Raw genomic sequence first — 24,231 nt, 5'->3', positions numbered from 1 at the left:
TCTGGCCTCAAGGCTGCTTCTAGAAAACTTAGGGCTTTGGGAGAAGACAATCTGAAAAGCAATTGGCAGGCTGACTTTTACCTTCCAGTACCAGTATGCCAGGGTTCTAACTGATCACTTTGAATGAAGACAGATTTTTCAAGTAGAAAGCTCAAAGCAAATTATATTCTTGCCCAAAATTTAAAAATAACACAGAACAAAATAAAAAGTTAAGGAAGTAAAAAGTCAGGTGGGCAGGAAAGGGTGGAACCAATTCTTTTTACCTCTGGAGTAGGGCAAGTTCCAAAAAGAAAAATAAGTAGGATACAAATAGCAAGGGAGCTAAAAGCTTCCACTGAATGCATAGAAGATGAGCATTCACCAAGTTAATATGGTGTGGCCCAGTCTCTACGTCACCATCAATTTTCTCAGGCTCAGTAAGTGCACTATATCTACTTGATTTCTGCCTCTTGCAAAAGCAAGTGAAGTTAGGGGGCAAAACTAACTGCTGTTTCCTCTTATCTTTCTGCCCTGTTCTGTCCTTTGTTTGAGGTATTATAACTAAAGAAAAGTAACAGGTTATAGACGATGGGGCAGTTATTTTTAAATCCAATCACACGAACCTTTGGAATAAGGAACTGTACATTAGGAGACAGTTGCTTAAGGTTGTCATTGAAATACTGTACAGTGAATCTCAAGTCTGAACCTGCCCTTTTTCTATAACATACAAGTTAAGTTTTTGCTCCTAAACCCAAGACTAAGGTGACTATTACAAAACAATGAAATGATACTAACCACTGGTACAGAATTAATGATAAAGAACTCAGGTACTGATAGTAAACTTAGTATCTCCAGGCAAACAAATTTTCATTTGTGATTAGAATAAGATGGCTCCTTTCCCAATTCCTCATGTTTATTAAAATTAAAGCAGGTCTAGGAAAAGCTAAGAAACACACATTTAAAACTTGAACCTGAGTGATTTCTTATGTTGGGCACCAACTGCAGAAATCAGACCAATTAACCAGAGCATCTTCATTCAGGACTTTTAAATAATAAGTAACACATACTAACTCAGGTAAAATATAAATTAGAAATGATTTTTTAAGCCTGTGTTTAAAAGAAGGCAAAAATGTTAACTCTACAAATTTAAAAGTTGAAAATTTTTATTAGCTTAATTTTTAATTCATTTTTTAAAATTAATTAGATTTTTTAAAAGACTAAATCAAGCAATCCTTTGTACTTTGGTATATTCTTCTCATATACATTAATAAAAGAGTAACAAAGCACATTTACTGAGGGCTAACTTTATGCTAAACTCTCTGCTCATTTCCTTAGATGCTTTATCTCAATCTTCACGAAAACCCTGAGGTAGGCACTATTTACAGAGAAGCAAACTGAGGCCTAGGAAAACTAGTGTTTGCCTGAGTCCACACTGTTGGTGAGTGCCACAGTCGGACCTGAATCTAAGCCTGACTACAGGGCCCAAGCACTTCTACCACTGTGCACTACACTAAGCATCTAAGTACTTTCACACTTGGTACTATGCAGGGTAGGGGAGGGAAGCAGGGGCTACTACCATGTAAGAAATTTTTGGAACCTAAATACAGGATCCTTTATAAAACATCTAACTAAATACATATTCCTTTTAGCTCTGAAACTACATAAGAGATGTATTAGAAAAATAACTGTCAGCCTTTCGTTATCGAGTAGAATGGGGATGGATAAGAAAGATGGAAAGATTGCAGGTAATTGTCAGCTCAAGGCTGGATAACTTGAAGAATGACCATGAATACAGTATAGACATCAGGAGGAAGAACTGATTTAAGGAGAAAAATGAATTCTGCTTTATATCAGTTGAAATAAAAACGAGAAGGGTAAAGAAATTAATATTTTACTGAGTACCTATTATGTGCTAAGAGCTGTGCTGAGCACCTTACACACACAATTCTTTATTTAATCCTCCTATAAATTCTATAAACATATTACTAATCCACATGACAAAAGATGATACTGAGGCTCTATGATGTTAAAGAACTTGTCCAAGGTCAGACTGCTAATAAGTGACACAACCAGGATTCAAATCCAGAACTGACCAAATCCAGAATGTATACATTGATCTATCTCTATGTCTACAATAGTATCAGCAAAAGCAGAAAATTTAAATGGAGAAATCTAAAGGGCAGGTATCAATTCATAACTATTTTAAAAAGCAAAATCTAGAAAAGATTTTCTTCAATCATACATGGGCATATTTAATGATCAGCTAATTCAAACACCCTATCATTGAAAGAGAAAAATATTTCCATAGAATCATTTACCTGGCCAGAGTTGAAGTAAGTAATGAAGAACTTCAATATGTTTTTTAAAATCCAAAGCACTTGCAAGTTCTTCTGAATCAGTAAAGACTCTGTTGCTATGGCTGGAAGTCTCTTGCCTCTGACTTAATAATACGGGTCCAAAGCACACAGCCAAATTCTGGCAAGTCATCTTATTCACGTCACGATAAGAAGCCACCAATTTCAAATGATCCAACAACATCATTAGGGTTGCCTAAATTGAATTAAATTAAATTTCACTTAACACAGTCACACAGGGGCAAATTCAAGGACACAATTTATAGCAGAAAATATAGATGGGCATACTATCACTTTTTAAAAGGTTGTTTCAAAGATTTGATTGTAAGTTGGATGTTTGGAACTTGAAATATATTTTCTTATAGAAATGTTACACAGGGCCCTTAGGTTTCAATGACATAATCTGATTAATTAAATGGTTAAAATATGCATTCTATAAAGTGCTCATGAATGCATTCCAAATTTCAGCTGGAGTCCCTGGGAAAATATACCATCAACTTTTTCCTCTCTTCCCTCCTCTAAAAAGATAACAGCAAAGGCTACAATGGAAAGGGGATTAGGGTGAGAATGTTTATTTTTAAGTTCAGATAAATCCTGTAGTCATAAGTAGGGACCAACATCCTAAAATCTAGGGAGCCAACCTTGGCTAGGTTCTATTGTGATCCAGTTAGGAAAAAGGTCAATGCGCTTCTTAGCTAATAAATATTTTAAGTAGACAAACCATGGAAAAGGGAAGAATAGTATAATTAGAAATGAAAAAAAAATTGATTGAAAAATATTTTTTTAAATCCTTGAAAAAACTAGTAAGGGGAGTTTGTTCAAGAAGTTAGCATGGTTATTTAGGTTTAAGCAGTTATGGAAAGGACTGATGTTTTTTGATATACTAGCATATGATCAATCATTTAACAAATAAAGTGTGTAATTTCTTCTTCATAATTGTGTTGAAGAAATAAATGCCAACTATAATTTGTAATTTTTAAAAATTATTAAAGAAAGAAAAAAAATCAAAATGACATTTCTGGAGTCAAAGTGACAACTGGATTTGATGATTAGAAGGTAATTAGTAACCTTAGCAAGAACAGGTCCACAGAGGTGGAGTAGGAAGCCAGATGACAATAGTAAATGAGTGGTGAAGAAATGATAACCGCCAGAATAAACGTTTGCTCAATGTTTGGTTGTGAAGGGAAGGAATGAGGGGAAAATTGGATCTAGGGTAGACTAGATTGATATTTTGAAATCAAAATGGATCTAGAGTAGACTAGACTGATATTTTGAAATCAAAACCAGTCACACATTGATTAACACAGTTAACACACACAAACACACACAACTGGTTAAATACATTAGGTTCAATCTCAATAGCAAGCCAAGAAACACAACCTAAAATAAGAAATCTTTTTTTTTTTTTGTCTACGAAATAAGATCAGCCAAAAAAATGTACTTGTTGTGTCCCTTTTGAAAAGTAATATGAAAAATGTATTAAGAGCCTCAAAATGTTCACATTATTTAAAGCAGCAATTCCACTCTGAAATTCTATTCCAAATAAGTAATTCTAACTGAAAAGAAATCTGTGGACAAATATATACAAATAGGTTCAAACTCTAAATATTACACAAAACAGAATGGTGATAAATTGTCAGATCTACTCAATGGAATATTATGCAGCCTTTTTAGAAAGAATATTAACAGCATGAACTTTAAGGCCAGAAAGACCTAGATTCATATAACAGACTACAACACTCAAAAAAGCTATATATAAAAAAAAAAAAAAAGCTATATACTCTTGGGCAAGTGATTTACATTCCCTGACACTCAAATCTTCACCTATAAGTAAAATGACACGTATAACTTTACCTTATATTGGTGAAGGGATATTTCTACCCCCCACCCCACCCTTCTGCTTCTGTCTACCTTTGTAGCTGCTCCCCTTCCCCACTCAAAGGAGCAGTAATTGCTAATCTAACCAGACAGAGTACAGGCCATTCAGATGACTACAATCAACTAGTGAATTAAGGTATTGGGCTTAAAACATTTCTACCCACTCACTCTTGGACTTTCTGTTCTCATATGATAAGAAATATAGGGACTTCCCCGGTGGTCCAGTGGCTGAGACTCCGTGCTCCCCATGCAAGGGTCACGGGTTCGATCCCGGGTCAAGGGACTAGATCCCACACGCCGCAACGAAGACCCCACACAGCCAAATAAATAAATAAATAATTTTTAAAAAGAAAGAAACATAGGCAAAGCCAGCCTCATCTGGATAAGCCTGGCCACATTTCTTTCCCTTATTTTCCCTTTTGTTCTAAGGAACAAGAGCTAAAGTTAGGCTAAAACTAGTTCTGCAGACTCAGTCATCCTATCTCTCCTGCAGGCATACCTGAAGATACTGGTCCCAAGATTCAGATTGTGGAGAGGGGGCAAATGGAAAGAGACAAGGAGGAAGGAAATGGTGGTGGTGAGGGTTGTTTAAGTCTTGAGGCTAAGCCATGTACACCAATCAGGTACCATATTTTTTAAATACTAAAAGGAACTACACCAAAATGTTAAGTATCGTTGCCTTTAGATATTGATAATTATAATTTCCATTCTTCTTTTCTATATCTTCCTAAATTTTCTATAATAAACATATATCATTTTAATAATAACAATACTCTTTTAAAACTTATAGAGAGTATTCATGCCTAGGCTAAAATCATATACAGAAAAGATAAAATTATTTTCTTGATTTATTCTGTTTAAGAAGCAGTTTCTAGATTTATGCTGTTTAAGTAGCCTTTGGCAAAGGCAGAGCTAAAACTCAAGAGTGCTACGAATGTCAAATATCTAAAAAATTATTTGTAGCTCTGGAGCTAAGTATACAATTCATTAGCTGGCTTCCAGAAAGAATGCATACCAATTGTGCTTACCTTCAATGCATACCAGTTGTGCTTACCTTCAATGCATATCAACTGTGCTTACCTTCTCGACGTCAGGCAGACAATCCAGCAGGTCAACAGTGTACTTAGAATCACTTGGATCATTCTCACAACCATTTGATGACATTTTCAAAGGATGTTTTGCCATTGCATCTAATACAGCCTCATAAAGCTGCTTTGTTATCAGAGGAGAAGGAAGTTCTCTTAAATAATCCTTGAGAACACCTTCAGAAAACAAACCAGAGACAGATGGCAATTAGTCTTTAGAGGGAAATAAAAAACTGTGGTGAATTTTTTTTCAAAGAATTGTTACAGCGAACTTTTAACACTCTGAAAACAATAAAAGCAACAATGTAAAAAGAAGTATTATAACAAAACAATAGCAATTTGTATCCTTAGAAATTGCTTCACTAATTGACTTGTTTTGAAACCATGCTAATAATGTACACACATAATAGCCAATTATCATACATATTAGGTTTGTTCATAAAGTAAATCCCTTATAAAAAGCTCCTCTAAGTGCATGTAAAAGAAAATAAGGCATACTAATATTAATTTTAAATTATTTCAATTATGTGAATTTTTAATTTCTAGGCTTTTCATAAGCCCTTGCAAATAAGTGAGCTATATAAATATATTTCCTCTTTAATACAGAAGATATGGCTTAAACACACATACTGGATAGTCTGGATAATCTCTAATGCTATACTATGGAAGGAAAAAATCATTCCTAAAACCAAACAAATGAAACCAAAAGCCAAGAACAGAAAACATCAGACTTGTCACTATAGTAAGAATGAGGTTAAGTCAATTTCAAACACACCACAAGTAGTTATGAACTAAGAGATGATATACCTATAGTAGAGGAAACAGGAAAGAGTAATTAATGGTTGCTACATATAAGGAAGGTAGGTAAGATACTAGCTAAAGGCTAGAATGTGATCACAAGGAACTATAGAAGATATTTCTGACACCAAAAACCTTAATAGAGACAATATTGATTTAGAAAATGCTCTCAGCTTAGCCGAGAACTTAGTTTGAGAGCTTAATTTGAATTTAAATATGATCATAAAGGAAGTTTCCCATCTAATAAATCTTTTAAATTTGATAGACCATGGTTCATTAGTTTCTTATGCATCCTTCCAGTATTTGCTTATGCAAATATAAATAATATATTACTATTTGTTCCCCTTTATTACAGAAAAGATAGCATATATGTCCTGTTCTGTTTCTTGCTTTTTCATTTAACATCACATCCTTGCCATATTTTCAGTACACAGAGATTTTCTTCAAACATTTTTACAGCCACATCACAGTATTCCAATGTATGGATGTCCCATAATTTGATCTAGTCAGTTACAATAGACAGCTGCTTAGGTTCTTTTTAATCTTTTGTTATTTCAAAACATGCTACAGTGAATAACCTGCACATCATTACTTTGTATGTATGCAGGTATGTTCGTAGGACGAATTCCCAAAACAGGACCACTGGGTCAAAAATACATTTGTCATTTTGAGGGAAAGGGAGGTGTAAGGATATTTCCTAGGTCTGGGGCTTCAGCATCCAGGTGAATAACAGTGCTATTACTTGAAATAGGAGAAAAAGGAGGAAAACCATGTTTTAGGGTACAGGAAGGAGTTTCATTTTGAACGTATTAAGCTTAAGGTATCTATGGGACATTCAAGCCTACTGGATATAAAAATCTGAGGCTCAGGAAAGAGATGGCTGGAGACACAGATCTGAGAATGATCAACTTAAAGATGATAACTGGAAACTTGGGAATGACTGAGATTATCAGGGCAGCATACAGCATGATATGAGAAGACCTAGTGATAAGAGAAGGCCATGAAGAACATCAGTAGGAAGAATGGCTAAAGGAGTATGAGTGGTAAGAAGAGGCAGGATGGGGGTGGGGGTGAGACAGGCAAATATGCTGCAAGGAAGTCAAGGAAAGAATGTTTCAAGAAAGAGTTTAAGGTATCAGTTGATACCCAATAAGAGTTAGGTTAGATACGAAGAGTGTTCTGGATTGGTCATTTGTATGTTAAAATCATTCAGGATGATGGCAAGACTCCAGTTGGAAATCTAACCATAGGCGAGGTATCGAAGTCTTCACTGAATAAATGGGAATGCCCAAGAGTTCTGTAGGTGATGTTAAATACGAAAGGCAGAGGTGGTGCAAGAGTGTGCCATGAGCCTCCAAAAAGCCTTATTCCTTCATTGAGCATAAGTTACTACTCAATAGTAAAAAGGTAATAACCTGGAAATAGCACTAAGGAGCCAAGAGGATATTGACCAAACTTTTTAAATTTATTTATTTTATTGTATTTATTTTTGGCTGCGTTGGGTCTCCATCGCTGTGCACAGGCTTTCTCTAGTTGCGGCGAGCGGGGGCTACTCCTTGTTGCGGTGCGCGGGCTTCTCACTGCGGTGGCTTCTCTTGTTGCAGAGCACGGGCTCTAGGCACGTGGGCTCAACAGCTGTGGCTCGCGAGCCCCAGAGCGCAGGCTCAGCAGTTGCAGCGCACGGGCCCAGCTGCTCTGCGGCATGTGGGATCTTCCTGGACCAGAGCTCGAACCCACGTCCCCCACATTGGCAGATGGATTCTCAACCACTGCGCCACCAGGGAAGCCCCAAACTTTTTCTTCGATATATACAAAGAGATACACATATATTAAGTGCTTGGCATATAATAATAATCAATACATGTTAGCCATACAGTGATGATAATGATAAAGCATTTTGTACACAGTACGCATGCAACAATTGTTTATTCACATTCCTTAACTTATATCATGTGATCTTTACTACTATCATTAGTTTCCTACAATGAATTGCAACATTCAGTGTAAAGAGCATTGAGTTACAATTAGAAAGTGAAAATGCAATTTTCTGTAGCTGCCAAATAAAGACACTACTAACCCTTTAGGGCATAATCTTTTTTAAAGGTTCCATAGTTGTTCCTTGACAAAGCAAGACTTGTTAGTTCTTATAAAACTCAATATGCCCTGGTAGCTTGAGACTTGCCCTGTAATGCAATTATATTAAATCAAAACCTAAAAGATCTCCAGAAAAGATAACTTTATACCTTAGTGAAACATGTATTTCAAATATCATTATCCTTTATATGATTAATATGCTAAGCAACTATTAATATAAATGTAATTTTAAATTAACCCAAGTTCAAGATTACTTGCTTCACTATAATTTGAGGGCAAATAAGAGAGAATTATTATAACAAATATTAAGCACTTAAAGTATGCTCAATGAACATTATGTTCAATGAAGTAAAAATTATAGTTGCTTTTCTATAAGCAGACAAACGTCACAGGAAAAATAATCAAAAGATTTTATAAAATGAAACAGCGAGAAGGTATTCATAGTGCGTTGTAACATGTATGATATGACTACTCATCTGTCTAGAAATTAGCTATATGGCCTTATCCCAAAAACTTAGTGATAGGCAGGGCATCTTAAAGCCATATTGCCTTCTTAACATCTTTCAAACACTTTGGGACATAAAAACCGTAAGATAATAAATTTGTGGTGACAATCTTTAATGTTACAGGAGCTACTTAAAAAAGACTTGGGGAGAATTTATGATGAAGTTTATTTAATGCAACACAGTAAATCTTTTATCATGTACTTGAAGCAGGCAATTATTGATAAATAAAGAGCTGGTTCTAGTTACATCTCTTAAGCTGCCCTGTAATAGTTAGATACTATGAAATCATATGCCTCTCACCCTCATTCAGGCACAGGACCAACTACACAAAGAAATTCTACTCATCCCCATGGTGGGATATACGTATCACCACACTCAAAACAAGTCATTCTAATCTCTAAAACTACTTCTTCTCAGAGGCTGGTTTGAAGTACCTATATTTTATTAATTCTCAATCACAAAATTCACTCTGTTCTCTCTGCCTAAAACTCTACTAATCACTAAATAAATAATGTTGACTTTTCCAATTTCTTCTCTTGTACTATGAATAGATTTTATACCTTAAATTTTGCACCTGACTGAAAAAAATCTGGTTTGTCTGGAGCACTTCATTCTGTATTCCAGACAAACCAACTACTAAGAATGCATTAAATTGTGAGTATCATTCACTCCATTAATATCTCTTCTTTTAGACCTACTTAACAGTTAATTATATTTTAAAGTTTACTTGAAATGTGAGTTCATGTGGAACAAACACATGAGGCAACACTATTACTGGCCAGTTCCCCAAATCAACAATACCCTTTACTTTGAGCCACGATGAGCCCTTGTGTATATTTTATTGCAATTCCAATGATATTTCTCAGGCAAAGCTTAAGTCATCCCATTGGCTTTTTTTTTTTTTTTTTTGCGTTATGCGGGCCTCTCACTGCCGTGGCCTCTCCCGCCGCGGAGCACAGGCTCCGGACGCGCAGGCCCAGCGGCCATGGCTCACGGGCCCAGCCGCTCGGCGGCACGCGGGATCCTCCCAAACCGAGGATCCTCCCGGACCGAGGCACGAACCCGTGTCCCCTGCATCGGCAGGCGGACTCTCAACCACTGCGCCACCAGGGAAGCCCCCCATTGGCTTTTTATCAAGAATGAAAACAGCTCTAGGTTCTTCTGAAAAACAGGTTTACTGAAATGGAATATACAAAGAATAAAGCCAAGAAATACCCAATTCATAAATTATGTAAACTCTCAATTTTAGAAAAGAATGCTTCTATAAATGTTTCATTGACCTATTGTCATACCTTCTGCATATGCTGCAAATTTCCAACTAAGGACCTTCTCTTATAACAAATAATCAATTCAAACCACATCACTTCATCTTTTTAAATTATACACATTTGACATAATTTTTATCTCCAAGAAAGTCTTCAACCAAGACAAAATCTCCTTTTATTTAGTTATAGAGTGTAATTTTCTGAGGATTGCTATTTATAAAATTTTTCTTTAATAGATTCATAAAATGAGTCCTTTGCTGATTTTGTTAATTACACATTATTAAGGGAAAAATTCTACTTTTTTGTAGAAATGACCCATTTTTTAGTAGAAATAATATGCCTTCTTCCTTTATAAAATAAAAGTAACCATTATTTCTGGTTTGCTAAAACTTAAAAGAAAAAGTGCTTTGGTTTGCTCCCTCTCCGAATTAAAATGCTTGGGATCAAAGTTTTAGTTATCCAAGAATATAATATTAAATATTCTATGAAATACAGTCATTCAGAGTTCAGAGATTGGGAAGCTCAGTTATTTGGAAAGCCTCAATCCTAACAGTTAGCTTTAAGGATTTCAACTAATAAAAATCTCTTGAATATGTGCAAGTTGAACCTTCCTCAAATTCTCACCTAGACAATTAATTGTGTGTAAAATAAGAAAGCAAATTAGAAGAGAAAAACAAACACTATTACAGCAAGAAAAAAAAAAAACGGTAGTTGACAGTAGAGAGAAGAGAAAGACTATCAAAATACATAGATGATCTAGAAATACATACCAAAGCATCTGTAGGTGAAAGGATGTGATAGCTGAGATATGGTTCAAAATAATCCAAGTTTGGGGAGAATCAAATGAGGGGTATAAATGAGACAGGTTTGGTCATGTGTTGATTATGGAAGCCAGGTGATGGATAAAGAAGGTTTATCATAGTATTCTCTCTACTTGTGTATATGCTTGAAAACTTTGCTAATAAAAAGTAAAACAACAAAAAACAAACATGGAATTATAAGCCAATAGACCTCGAATAACGATTAGTTATGAAAAATGTCCTAATGGCCAAATTCAAAGGCCTTTTTTCTGTTCTCATTTTATATGATCTCTCAGAATGACAGTGCATCACACCTTTCCCTTAACACTCTGTAGTCTCTTGTTTCCCATACTTTCTGACTCCTTTCCTCTCAATCTCTTTATCTGTTTCTTCTTTCTTTCCCTGCCTCCAAAGTTTGGAGATCCTCAAAGTTCTTGTCTTTTCAAACTCTATAGATAACTGCAAGGCGTTAATTACAACTAGTGACAATGACCATCAAATTGCCGTTTTCTACCCCCACCAGTCCGGGTATTAGAAGTGTGTTTACAATGCTATACATTGGATTGCATTCATCACCTGGGTAAACAGCAGATCCCTCATATTCTACTTACATCCTCTCCTTAGCTGTAGGAGATATATCCTAGATATATCCACTGAGATCTCCTACTAGTACATCAAATTCAATATATAAGTTTGAAAAAGAAACCCAATTCATAATCTTTTTCTACATTTCTCCACCGAAAGCAGTAGCTTTCCTCTCAGCTTTCTTATTTCTGCTAATGGAACCCAATCAACCAGGTGTCAAAGTCAGGATTGTCTGGGCCCTCCCTTTCTTCAAACACTTTCAATTCTATTTCTTCCTGCTGTTGCTGCTGCTGCCAGATGCCATCCAATCTCATTACCTCCTTGCTGAGACTACTGCCAAGGCTTCCTAACTGGTTTTCCTTCCTCTTGTATCTTCTAATTTCAGTCCATCACACAGACTTGCCAGATAAATATTCCTGAAGACTATCTCTAAAGATTTCACTCCCCTGCTCAAAAATCGTTGATGGATCCCCTCTGCCTAGTAAATAAATCTAAATTCTCTAACCAGATAGTCAATGCCCCTTATATTATGTCAGCTCCAGTCAAACTGAACTCTGATGACATTTTATTTATCTCTCTATGAAGAAAAGGTGCCCTTCTCCTTCTGTTAGCTACTACAGTTAATTTAATGTAGGTCTCTTCCTCCCAACACTTGTTGGCTGTTTGAGGACAGGGACCATATCTTGGTATCTCCCCACAGAAAATAACACAGCAGTGTTTGTAAAAGAAGGAAAATAAGACTGCAGAATAAAACCAAATTAAATTGAGGCTACAAAATAGTATTTCAATTCTCTTTCGTGCAGATGTAGTCTTTCCAGAATGTGTACATAAAAATAACATCTATTTATTACCTGTTATTACATTTATATCTGGGTATTGGCTTTCACACAGACCAACAGCTTTGCTATCCCTCTCAAAAGCCTCTCGAAGTTCTTTCTTGACTGCTGCCGAGCCACATAATCGGTACAGGCCTACTACCTAGAAATAAAATTATGGCCACGTTATGGTAAATTGGATAAAGAGAAGATATTATAGTTTAGTATGTATAAATCACATGAACTTGGCAATCTAATATGTTCTGATGGCATTTAATTAAAAACATCTCAAACATAGCTTTTGAAATCTCACCATCGACTATACTGATTATAGTTATAGTTATATAGTTTAATAAAAAATTATATTCTTTCCTTTAAATTTGAACAATATACTGTGACTTCTGTAATGCTGCCTATCATATCTTAAGCAAAGATACAATCCTTACCCTTTAGGTTTTTTTTTTTTTTTTTGCGGTACGTGGGCCTCTCACTGTTGTGGCCTCTCCTGCCGTGGAGCACAGGCTCCGGACACGCAGGCCCAGCGGCCATGGCTCACGGGCCCAGCCGCTCCGCGGCATGTGGGATCTTCCAGGACCGGGGCACGAACCAGTGTCCCCTGCATCGGCAGGCGGACTCTCAACCACTGCGCCACCAGGGAAGCCCCTTACCCTTTAGTTTTACATGCTCAAACAATATCTCCATGCCCCAAGATGTTGCCCTTTCACATGTTTTGCTCTAGACTGAAGTAATACAGCACAGCAGTTAAACTAGGGTTTTGGATTCATAAAGCCCCACACTATCACTCCTTGCTTGGTGAATCTGAGCAAGTTACTTAATCTCTTTAAAACTCGAAAAAAGTATATTTTTGAAATAAGGTTCCAGTATACTATTTGTGTAAAGTTATCTTTAAAAAAAAAAAAAGTTTCTGAGGAAGAAATAAAAATAAATCTAGGATTTTTTAACTTATCAAATTAATTGATTATAAAGCAATGAAGGAAATTCAATTAAAATAATATATTAAAGGTAAAATAAAACTTCTAGTTCAAAATGTATATAAGATGCAAAGACACCACTCACTCTCCCCTCAACCTACATTAAAAAGATTTGTTTTTTAAACACTGTTAGTTCAGTATAAATTCACTAAGAGGAAATCAACATGGTATCTTAAAGAGAAAACATGCCTGATTAAGCAATTGGAATTTTTTAAAAGGATAAACCTTCAAGAAAATTGAGGAAAGCGGTTATCACCTATACTTCCACATCAAAGACTATTTAGGAAGTTTAATCACCTTGAATTGAAAGAAGTTACAGATAAAGAAATTATTTCAAGACAGAAATAAAGTGAAAACACACAGTGCAATCCCCAAGGATTTGAACTAGGAATCACTTTAAAATGCTAAAAGTGATCTAGAGGAAGAATGCAAATGAAATTTCCCGGTTTACTTATGACAACCTCTTCTGAGTTTTTAAATAACTGATAGAATACACTACAGAAAGTGGGTCTCAATATAGGAAAGCGTCAGTAATGGATACATGGAAATGTTATCCAAAATACTTGTGATGACAAGCATTTAGTATTAATTGAAAGATAGTAAAGAACCTACAACTATTTCTAAGAGAAGGTAATTCAAGGTGCTGCTGCATTCAAAAGAATCAACATGATATGGGAAATCGAGGAAGGTATTGGAAAGAAAATTCAAATTTCCTGTTCTTATCCACATTCATGTTACATTCACATCATCACAAGAAAGAAAAGTAGAACGGTAGATGATCCAGACAATGAAACTAAAATATTAAACAGGATCAAAGGAAATGCTACCACATGAGAAGAAACTAACTTGAGTACAGCCCTTCTGGTGTATGCACACTTAAGTGTCACAAAATTTCATAAGAATGTATCCTCTTAAACTTGAGAAAGAGATGAACCTAGAACAAATTAAAGAAAGCAATACTTCAATAGCAAGTAATAAATTAATGGAACATGTTATCCCAAAAGCTGCAATTACAAATATAGTTTTAAAGGTGAATAAAAGAAGGAAGAACTAATATAGATATGTCAGGCAGGGATATTTTAGGATATATCCCTACCTTCAGAGGCTGACTTCTTGAATCAAACACTTGAAGTACATGCTTGATGCCTCTATTGAGGACAGAATCTGAACCGGATGGACCATGAGGATGATTTCTATACTAATTTTTCCTATTGGAAGCAGGAGACAGGTGGTAGTAGCCTTCAAAGTATTTCGAAGATATCACAAACCATTTTTTGTTTGACTATCAAAACCTGATGTTCATTGTAAAAAAACAAGAATAATTACTGACTAGAGAGGTAAACAAAATTTCAGCAGTATGCTGCTCTGTAAACTGCAGGCACAATCAGCCTCTTTCTGTGCGTGTGTTGGGGTGCAACAGGGAGAAACAAAAGAGACAAAACAAGAAAAGGTGTTGGAAAAGTGCAGCTCCAAACATACAACTGTAAATTTTTTTTTACTTTTTATTTCACAGGAAATAATTCTTTATTAAAATAAAACTTTCTAAACTTTAAGTATAGAAATAAAAAGCATTGCTAAAAATATTTTCTTGGCATTTAAAATCAGTTATTACAGTCTTATATACTTGCTCTTTATAAAATATTTTCAGAAAATAGACTGTAAAAGTACAGCGTTATTTGAGTTACTTATTTTAATATACAATTGTAAAAGTTTCTGTTTAAATAATTAGCTTTAAAGTCTGCCTGATCTCTGGCCTCCCTACATGCTGCGTGGAAAAAAAAAAAATACAGGAAACAGAGGATCTTAAGAAAAAAGTAACTGGACCAAAAGTTGGATTGGAAACTGAAGGCCTCACTTCCACCCAGACAACGTAAACTTGACTTGATGGAATCACATATCTGAAAAGAGGTTTCAAAAATTCAAATGTCCTACCTCTCAGCTTCAGGAAGCTACTGCATCTATTTTTATTTAATATAAGCAAAAAAGACCCACAGAGATTAAGTGACTTGCCCAACATCACACAGCCAATGATGGATGAGAAACCAGAATCCAAGTCTCTTGTACCTTTATACAAAACTCCACTAACTTATGCAATTTCTATCATTTCCATGTTAACTTCAAGGTAGATTATTTTAAGTTTGCGTCTACATTCTTATAAAGAAATCATATTTCAGATTTTGTGGTATATATCCTCGATATTTTTTAATGTATGTTATAAATTCTGATAGCACTAAAGCAAAATACTTCAGAACATAATGATGCTTAGGCTTATTTTGTATTGCAAAAAATTAGTATAAATAATTACTTATACCTCATTAATATCCTCAGTCATACACTGTTTCTCATTGTCATAGTCTACATGTATAAATGAAAATAAAGATAAGGTCTACTAACTAGTTAACATGTACATATCTTGTTACAAATAACACCAGGTTTTTTGTTTGTTCTAATGAACTGCTTTTACCTTCTTTAAAAGGAAAAGAGAATGAGATGTGCTTTTATTAGTAGGACCTCTCCTTATCCTCCATGCTATCCCAAAGGTAAGACATGGATAAGCTTATGCTTTCCAAAGAGTGGAACTGAGGGAGAACAGGGAATAAGGGCAGGGAGTTAATTTTAGGAGTGAAACAGGGTTATAATATTCACTGTCGAACTCTCTACCAAAAGAATGTCAAAACATTCAGAAACATTCCTTAAATGAATTAGGCTTAGCCTATGTTATCAGCTCTGGCTTTTCCTAGGAATGCCATTGTAAAGCAATCTTCATCTCTAAGTATAAGACCATGCAGCTCTGCATCATAACATAAATTATGGAACCATCTAGCACACTTTCAATCACTGACAACATAGGTTAAGGCATAAATTACATCCTAAACAGCAATGGAATAAAAATAAAGAATCAGAATGAGAAAAAGTCTAAATTGGATTTTTTTTAACTTACCTTGAACTCCTTCCCCCAAGACTTACTATAAATAAATTTAATTATTACTCAAATAGACAGATAAGGGGGCAGTAGAGAAACACAGTAAAATAATACCTGACAGCCTCTCTTTTCAATTTCCATAATACATTTCTGAATCAGGAGTGGTACCATCAAGCCTATATTTTCTTTCTCTACAACTTTTCGAATATCAACACCAAATATTACTGGTTCTCGATTTATATCTAGTCCATGAAGTGAATTCTCCCACTGTTCCAAAAGAGTCACTTTCACATAAATAAGACCTCTAGGTTCAAGTTTGACAGCCAACTGATGTGTCTTTGTCACTCTGAATAAGGTGGGAAGAACAACAGTTCCATGACAACACACTCGATTTTTTCTTGGAGTGGGTTCCCAACTGAATACTACTAATTTCAAATGCTGTGCATTTTCAATTTCTATGTTGAAAGTGTGATCCATGTCTAAAAACGTTGTCCGACATGTGAGCAAAGCTGTTCTGGCTTTGTTTACTGAATCTACCTGAATTGCACAAAAGACATCTTTTGAATCTATCCGAGGTGGTTTTAAATCCTCAGCACCATAGAAATGCACACTCATGAGCCCAGATATGTACTGAGAACATTTAGGTTGATCAGAAAAGCTATAATGTCTAAAAGCATCAATGTCTATTTCATTCTTGCTACAACTATTTGGAATTATTTCTTTTCCTTTTGCAAATTTGTTTTCACATCCATGTTTGCTAGATTTAGCTATAAGTTCAGGAGAATCTCCATCACTGAGGTAACCACTTTTGCAGGAATACTTAGAACTCACAGAGGTTTTCTTCTGGTAGCTGTGCTGAGAAGACACACTAGTATCAAGATGGTACCGGCTTATAACATTCCTCTTAGCAGCTGTGGTTGTGTTCCCAGAAGGTAGAATAACAGCATGATGAATTTCTTGCCAGTTACATTTAGACAAGGAAGGAGTATTATCCGGACTGTTTCCATAATTCAAGTTTCCTTTAACACTTAGTTTCCGGCTAAATTCTGGCAACCTTTTCATTCTCATGGAAAGTTTCCTCACAGTTCGTGGAGATTTTATTTTATCTGGGAAAGACCAATGAATTGAACTGCCTTTTTTCACAGGGCTAGGGCTTGGAGAAGATGGTCCTGCAATTCCCAAATCAGGCTTATTTGTAGCAGCTACTATCCCAGGACCTTGAAAATAAAAGACATTATAAGGTGAAATGTTTTGATTCCTACTTTTATTTTTACTTTATAAAACACCAACTTAACAAGCTCTCACATGGACACAAATTCTTCCCTGTCTCATCTTAAGGGTGAGATTTAGTCAAAAGTTTAGATGAATCTCCATTACCATGTTCAAGCTGAATATCAAGATCTACAAATGGCTTCCGGTGGAAAGAAATATCTCCCTCTCCATCTGCCCTTCTATTCTGACGCTTTGGAGGAAAGGTAATATAGGTTCCTTTTAAATCTTTCCCACTGCAATATACTTCAGTGAGCATGTGTTTATAACTGTAAACAGTGAATATCAGAAAAAACTAGGAAAGCTTCCTATTTTAATATGTTCATTTTAACATATTAAAACATTAATTTCAACATGTTTCCCATTTTAATACGTTTATTTATAAATTTTACCTAATATAAGAATGATTCCTCTATATTTACAATAGTCTAAAAACTAAATTTCATCACATAGCATTGCTGGTTAAAAAAAAAAGTTAAAAACCAAACAAGTGTATAATTTTGACAACTAAGAGCCAACTTAATTGGCTCTAAAATTCTATTAGAACGGGCTTCCCTGGTGGCACAGTGGTTGAGAGTCCGCCTGCCGATGCAGGGAACACGGGTTCGTGCCCCGGTCCGCGAAGATACAACATGCCGCGGAGCGGCTGGGCCCATGAGCCATGGCCGCTGAGCCTGCGCGTCCAGAGCCTGTGCTCCGCAACGGGAGAGGCCACAGCAGCGAGAGGCCCACGTACCGCAAAAAAAAATTGTATTAGAACATATCACCAAAGATTATATAGAATGAACTCTAGTTAATCAAGAATAACTGAATAATGAATATCATAAACCTACCTGAATAATTTTTTAAATGTATAGACATTTTCTTTCTTGTATTATCTTTATGCAATAATTCCGTAGAACTTCAAAAGCTAAACTAGGGCGTTTCTTTGCTATTTTAATATATTAAATGACAGTACAGAGATAAAGTATGTTTTCTTATAATTTTCAATTTTCATAAAGAGTAAAGTGTTAAAATTCTTTCGAATTCTTCTCCACACAAAAATAGTTTTATTTTTTCCTAAATGTCAAAATTACTCAGGTTTACAATAAAACGTTTTTTAAAAATTCAAAAAAGTACAAATAAAGTAAATAATAGCCCACATTGCCAAGAGATTAACCACTGTAAAACCACACTACCAGGAGATTAATCATGGTAAATATTGTGGTGAAAATAATATTAAAAGTAGTTTCTATTGTTATTATTAAATTATTAATATTTAGTTATTATTAAAATTAATACCAGCCAACATTTACTGAGCTAGACAAAGTGTGAAAAATTAATTTAATAATTAGTATGAGCAGACCCTCATTTAACTCTCATAATAACCTTAAGAGTTAAGATACCATTACCACCCCATTCTCCAGGTAAGGAACCTCATGCATGAGCTAATTTGTCTAAGATCACAAAGCTGGTAAGTGGAAGAATCAGGACTCAAACCTAAACACAGGCTTTCAGAATCTATGCTCTAAAGTACTACGCTTTCAGTCTCTCCATCCTTTTAAACAATTTTCTGTCCATACATTTACATCAAACTGATTTTCAGATACCTTTTCTCAACTATTATTAAGAAGTTAAAATATTCCATTTAACCTTAAACTTTCAATCCCCCCCCAAAAAAAAAGAATGTAAAGACTAATCAATTTCATTTAAAAATCTGAACCTGTTCCTAGTAAATTTTCAAATTAATAGAACAAAGGGAAAATCACTTCTAAAACTCTGTTGGTATTACCCCAATTATTTAAAATTTAAATTAATTGTTCATACTTTAATAATTCCTTATAAAGATCCTTAATGACCCTAATATCAGAGGTTACTCTATGTAATACTACATTTGACAACTAAAATGAGAAAAAAGTGTTTATTCATTTCAAAAATCAGTAGATTAAATGACCTTTCTTTAAAGTATTAATATAGTATTCTCCCTCCACCCTTCAATGTGTCCTATTGACAAAGTAGTTTCTTTGTAGAGAAAGGACGATTTTAAGTATGCCTGCTGGGCTTTTCTGGTAAGCAGCTAATAAGAAATGGAGTGTTTGATAAACTAGACAAAGCGTTCCCTTGTACTGTAAATTGTAGTACAATTCTACTGGTTTCCTGGTCTAAAACATTCTATAGTAGCCAGAGTCCTACTGTAGTCTACAATCTATTTTGTCATGGCCTAAAAAAGCTACTCAGTATATGAAATTGCTCTAGGTTTTATTAAATCAATAAAGAGTTAATCTAACATACTGACTTTTTTACATATTATGCATTAAATATCTCCTACTGAAGTCCTTACCTAATTATTAAAATGAAATACTGTATTTGTTAGCAATTTCTCCTGCAGACAAGACTGAATTTATTTTTTTAAATGCTTTGTTTTTATAAAATCCAAGAGCTGAAATATGACCAATTTGAACAATCACTTAAAATTAAACCAAAATTATACTAACCAAATCACAGATTAGCTACAGCTTATAAGGGGAAAACATAAAATGAAAATCTTTAAATATAAATTCATGAACCAGGCTTGAATCAATCGAAACTGGCACATACCAGAAACTCAGTGTTTATTGAATAAATGAATTAACCAATTGTTAATTGTCTATAAATTGGTGAACCTTTCAGGAAATACAATATAGAAATTACCTATAAATTACCTATAACCTTTTTAGTTACCAGCTAAAAAGACCAAGTAAAGATACTAGTAATGGATCCTAATGAAGCAAAATAGATCATGATAAAGATCACTGCAACAGTAGTGGAGTCTATTAACACCCAACATTAAGGAACCAGTCAAACAGATTAGGGCACATCAACTCAATTAAATACTTTAAAAATAGGGAAACAATCATAAGATTAATCTACATGTAACAACACAAAATATAGATAGCAAGTGAAATTAGCAAAAACCAAAAATAGTCCACTATGTCAGCAACTAGGTAGAAGATACATAAACAACCAGAAGTTAAAAGGGAAAAAACAAGTCACAATTGTGTTAGGATGATCATAAAATTGTCATTCATATTAAAAATACTTAAACTTTCCTATTTCTTAAACAAAAAATTATTTTGAAATTCAACCATTCTCTTTGCCTATTTCTCAACAGATTTCTGCCAATGTTGCTAAAGAAAACATACCACTTTAGGTAAATGACCTTTCTGATCAAACTAAAGCAAAAAGATGACATATAAACGAACTGTCCAAATACTTCCTTTGGTCAACTTAGGAACGTGCTTGTTGTAATAATATACTTAAGAGAAGAATAACAGTAAGAAAGGAGACATAATTGGCAGCCCTACTGTACTTTCAAATTTGGGTGGTTTTTTTGTTTTTTTGGTAATGTCTGTCAGTCTTTACAGATTCACAATTTGCCACAAACATAAAATAATAAAGTTTAAAGACAGTACTTAAAGTGTATATCACTTTACAGACACTGGCTCTCTAATGTTGCTCTTATACTTATGCCCTCTTGCCTTTTCTGCACCATTCCAGACCCATCACTATCTGTCTGCCCTACTCCTGCAAGCCTTCCTCATCACTCCATCCTGATCACAACCTCTGTTCCAAACTATTATTTTATAGACTATTTATTCCTCTTCCCATCCATATTACAAAAGAAACACACATTTGCTCTGGGAAATCAGACTACAATTAGAAATGCACACACACAATTTTAATCCCAACACAGGGGGTAAGGATGGGTCAAGCATTAACAGTTCCAGGACAGCTTTTCATTGTTTCTTTCAAAACTGACATCATACAGTTCACACTGTTTTTTAACTCACTTTTTTTCTTATCAATATAATATTTACTCCTTCTCCTCATACCCCTGAGAAAAGGATCCAAATGCAAGTAGATTACTTGTAAAGTACAAAAAGATCAGCAAGAAAGTGAGAAAATTCAGGAGAAAATTCAAGGTGAATTATCAAGCCTGCTACCACTATGGGCACCTGGAGCTTAACTTCATGAGAAAACTCTGGGAAACAATATACAATTATCCCACCCAAGTGTGGAGGGAGCTGGGGTAGGCCTATACCAACTCCTGTCAGTCACTTGTTGAGGGGCACTCCCAGGATGTCCTGCAGGAGACTCTCTAACACTTTGGAAGGAGTCCTCAAGTAGAGATGCAGATACTGATTTTTGGAAGTAGGCCGCCTCCATTTAAATAAGTAATAAAACCCAAGGGATATGGACAAGTACTAACATCATCTTCTATACCCCACATCTTTGACTACTCTGTATCATTTGAAATTTTATAAATTAAAATGACTCATTATATAGAACTGCTTTCTATTCAACATTTAATAACTGCAACTAAAAGTGCTTAGGTAGTGTTTTCTTGGGTAGTGTGTCTGGGACTAAATTTAAAAAGAAGCACACCAGAAATCAAGGCAATCAAGGAAAAATAACACCATTAGGTTGAACTATATGAATTGCCAGGTTTTTGTTTTTGTTTTTGTTTTCAGACCAAAAACTTAAATATTGGCAGTTTCATATGGTTCAAACTAATACATATCAAACTTCAATTATTTCCTTTCTGTGTTCCATATCTATTGTAGCACCTATTTGCAAGATCTTTACTTCTACCTCTCCTTTCTTTTTCTCTTCTTCCTTTCCTTTATTTCTGAGGAAATGTAGGCACAAAAGTGAAAACTAATGACTGCTAGTATACTGAATATACAATTTTTCATTTGTGGCCAGACCAGGTGTGAATGAATGAATGAATAAATAAATGAATGAAGCAAAACAAGACATACATGAAGAATATATCTCTTCCAGTCCCTGTGACTCCATTCTTTCAACTAAGAGAAAAGTAATTACTGCCTCAAAGGATAGACATACTAAAACCACACCATACACACTAAAAGTTGGTGTAGGACTACCCCAGCTCCTTCAACCCTTACAAAACCAAGTCTGTAATAGGAATAATTAAACCACCATGTATATAAAAATGTTTATAAACCTTTTTCAGTTTTATTTTCATGAAAATATACTCACTTTGTAAGGAAAAGTACATAGCTACAATAGACATCTATATTTAGTTTTAGATACTGCCAAAGAATTGAAAAATGGAAGAAGAAAAGGCAGATATATGATCATCTTTACCTGCAAAAGGAGATTTCAACGTGGGACTCTCCTCTACTATTATACCTTCTTGTGTCTTGTGTCCATGCCTTTGCTCGTACTGCTCCACAAACTCTGTGGAATAGATGGAATCTATAGGATTTATTTCATTTGACTGTGTGGTCTGAACATCGCCTGTGTGTTCAGAAGAGCACAGCAAGTCTTCAGTGTGCTGCTCTTCTTTCATTAGGTCACTACCAGATAATACTCTCAAACCGACATCAGGAAACTTCAGAACAGCAGAGTCTGCCTCCCCAAAACTCAAGGCATTTGAAATACCAAAGTCATCATCCTCAGGAATGGGGTTGTACCATATTTCTCCTTCATCATCTGCATCATTTTCCTCATTAAAGTCTAACGAACAGTCTCTTGATAATGAAGAATTTGTAGCAGTACACACCATATACGTACAATATTCTTCAGATGATTTGAGGAAAGGTCGTGACAGCTGCAGTTTAGGTAGAGAAACGGGTGAGATGGATAAATGACTTATATCTTGGCATTTCTTATTTTCGTCTTCCAAATTAAAAGATCTCAGAGTACTCTGATATAGCCAATTGCGTTTCTTTGACACAGTGATGCTATTAAGTGGCTTATGACCCCTGAAGCCAATATTATCCTTCAGATCTTCAAGTTCTCTTCTCTTCATTGAAGACTCATAGACATTTTCAAATAAGTCTGTTTCAAAGAAAAAAGAGGGCAGAATATAATGCCTGGCATACCAAGAAAGGCATGTCACTTAAGACCAGTTATTAAAATACTATTTTTAGGGGCTTCCCTGGTGGCGCAGTGGTTAAGGGTCCACCTGCTAATGCAGGGGATGCAGGTTTGAGCCCTGGTCCGGGAAGATCCCACATGCCATGGAGCAACTAAGCCCGTGCACCACCTGAGCCTGCGCTCTAGAGCCCACGAACCACAACTACTGAGCCCGCGTGCCACATCTATTGAAGCCCACGCACCTAGAGCCCGTGCTCTGCAACAAGAGAAGCCATGACAATGAAAAGCTCCCACACCGCAACGCAGGGTAGTCCCCCTCACCGCAACTAGAGAAAGCCCGCGTGCAGCAACGAAGACCCAATGCAGCCAAAAATAAAAATAAATAAAATTATTTTTAAAATATATATACTATTTTTAAAAAGATAAAAAGAAAGAAAAGTAATATTAATCACATTCAGAGACAAAAATTGAACAAGACAAATTTTGGATTTTCCACCTAAACATGATTTCTATTATTTAGATATCAGACTGCTAGTCTAGGTATCATAAGAATTCTAAGAAAAAGGATAAACAAACTCTGAGACTGCCTATATAAATATCATAAGGCTAAAAAAGCTTTACCCCAAGCAAAACATGCTTTATAAAAAGCTTGTATAGAATGCTTTATACACAGTATGCCTTTAATTAATATTTGAGTAATTTTAAACTCACTGCTACAAGGACTTTGGAAAACACAAGTAAGATTACTACCTTTTCATACAAAGATTAACTTTGAATAAATCTTTCAAAACAATTGTGCCTTACTTATTACTGAATGTCTTACTGATTATTAAAATTTCAAAATAACATCTGTTTCCTAACCATATAGTGCAGTAGCAACTTATGCAGAGTTTAAGTTCTAAATATCTAGGGCAAAATTAAAAATAAAAGTCCCTAAGGAGGCCCTTGATTAGGACCAGGTATCCTGTCTCACAACAAGCACAACACAGCTATATTATTGACAGGCACAAACTTGAGCAGCAA

The 24,231-nt window shown here is 35.1% G+C and overlaps 1 protein-coding gene across 1 annotated transcript in view; it reads right to left on the bottom strand.

The window, feature by feature from the left end:
• Nucleotides 1-24,231, bottom strand: part of SYDE2 (synapse defective Rho GTPase homolog 2) — a 37,698-nt gene that overhangs the window by 3,971 nt on the left and 9,496 nt on the right. The window contains exons 2-6 of the mRNA XM_060142508.1: nt 22,474-23,169; nt 16,189-17,291; nt 12,196-12,322; nt 5,292-5,473; nt 2,298-2,529 (exon numbers count right to left, since the gene is read on the bottom strand). Of these exons, the coding sequence (XP_059998491.1) occupies nt 2,298-2,529; nt 5,292-5,473; nt 12,196-12,322; nt 16,189-17,291; nt 22,474-23,169 (2,340 nt within the window). The remainder of the gene's footprint in view (nt 1-2,297; nt 2,530-5,291; nt 5,474-12,195; nt 12,323-16,188; nt 17,292-22,473; nt 23,170-24,231) is intronic.

The sequence above is a fragment of the Lagenorhynchus albirostris genome, chromosome 2 (genome assembly GCF_949774975.1).
Source record: "Lagenorhynchus albirostris chromosome 2, mLagAlb1.1, whole genome shotgun sequence".
NCBI lineage: Eukaryota > Metazoa > Chordata > Mammalia > Artiodactyla > Delphinidae > Lagenorhynchus > Lagenorhynchus albirostris.
Note: the sequence above shows the minus strand (reverse complement) of the source record. Positions and strands in the feature narration are given on the sequence as shown.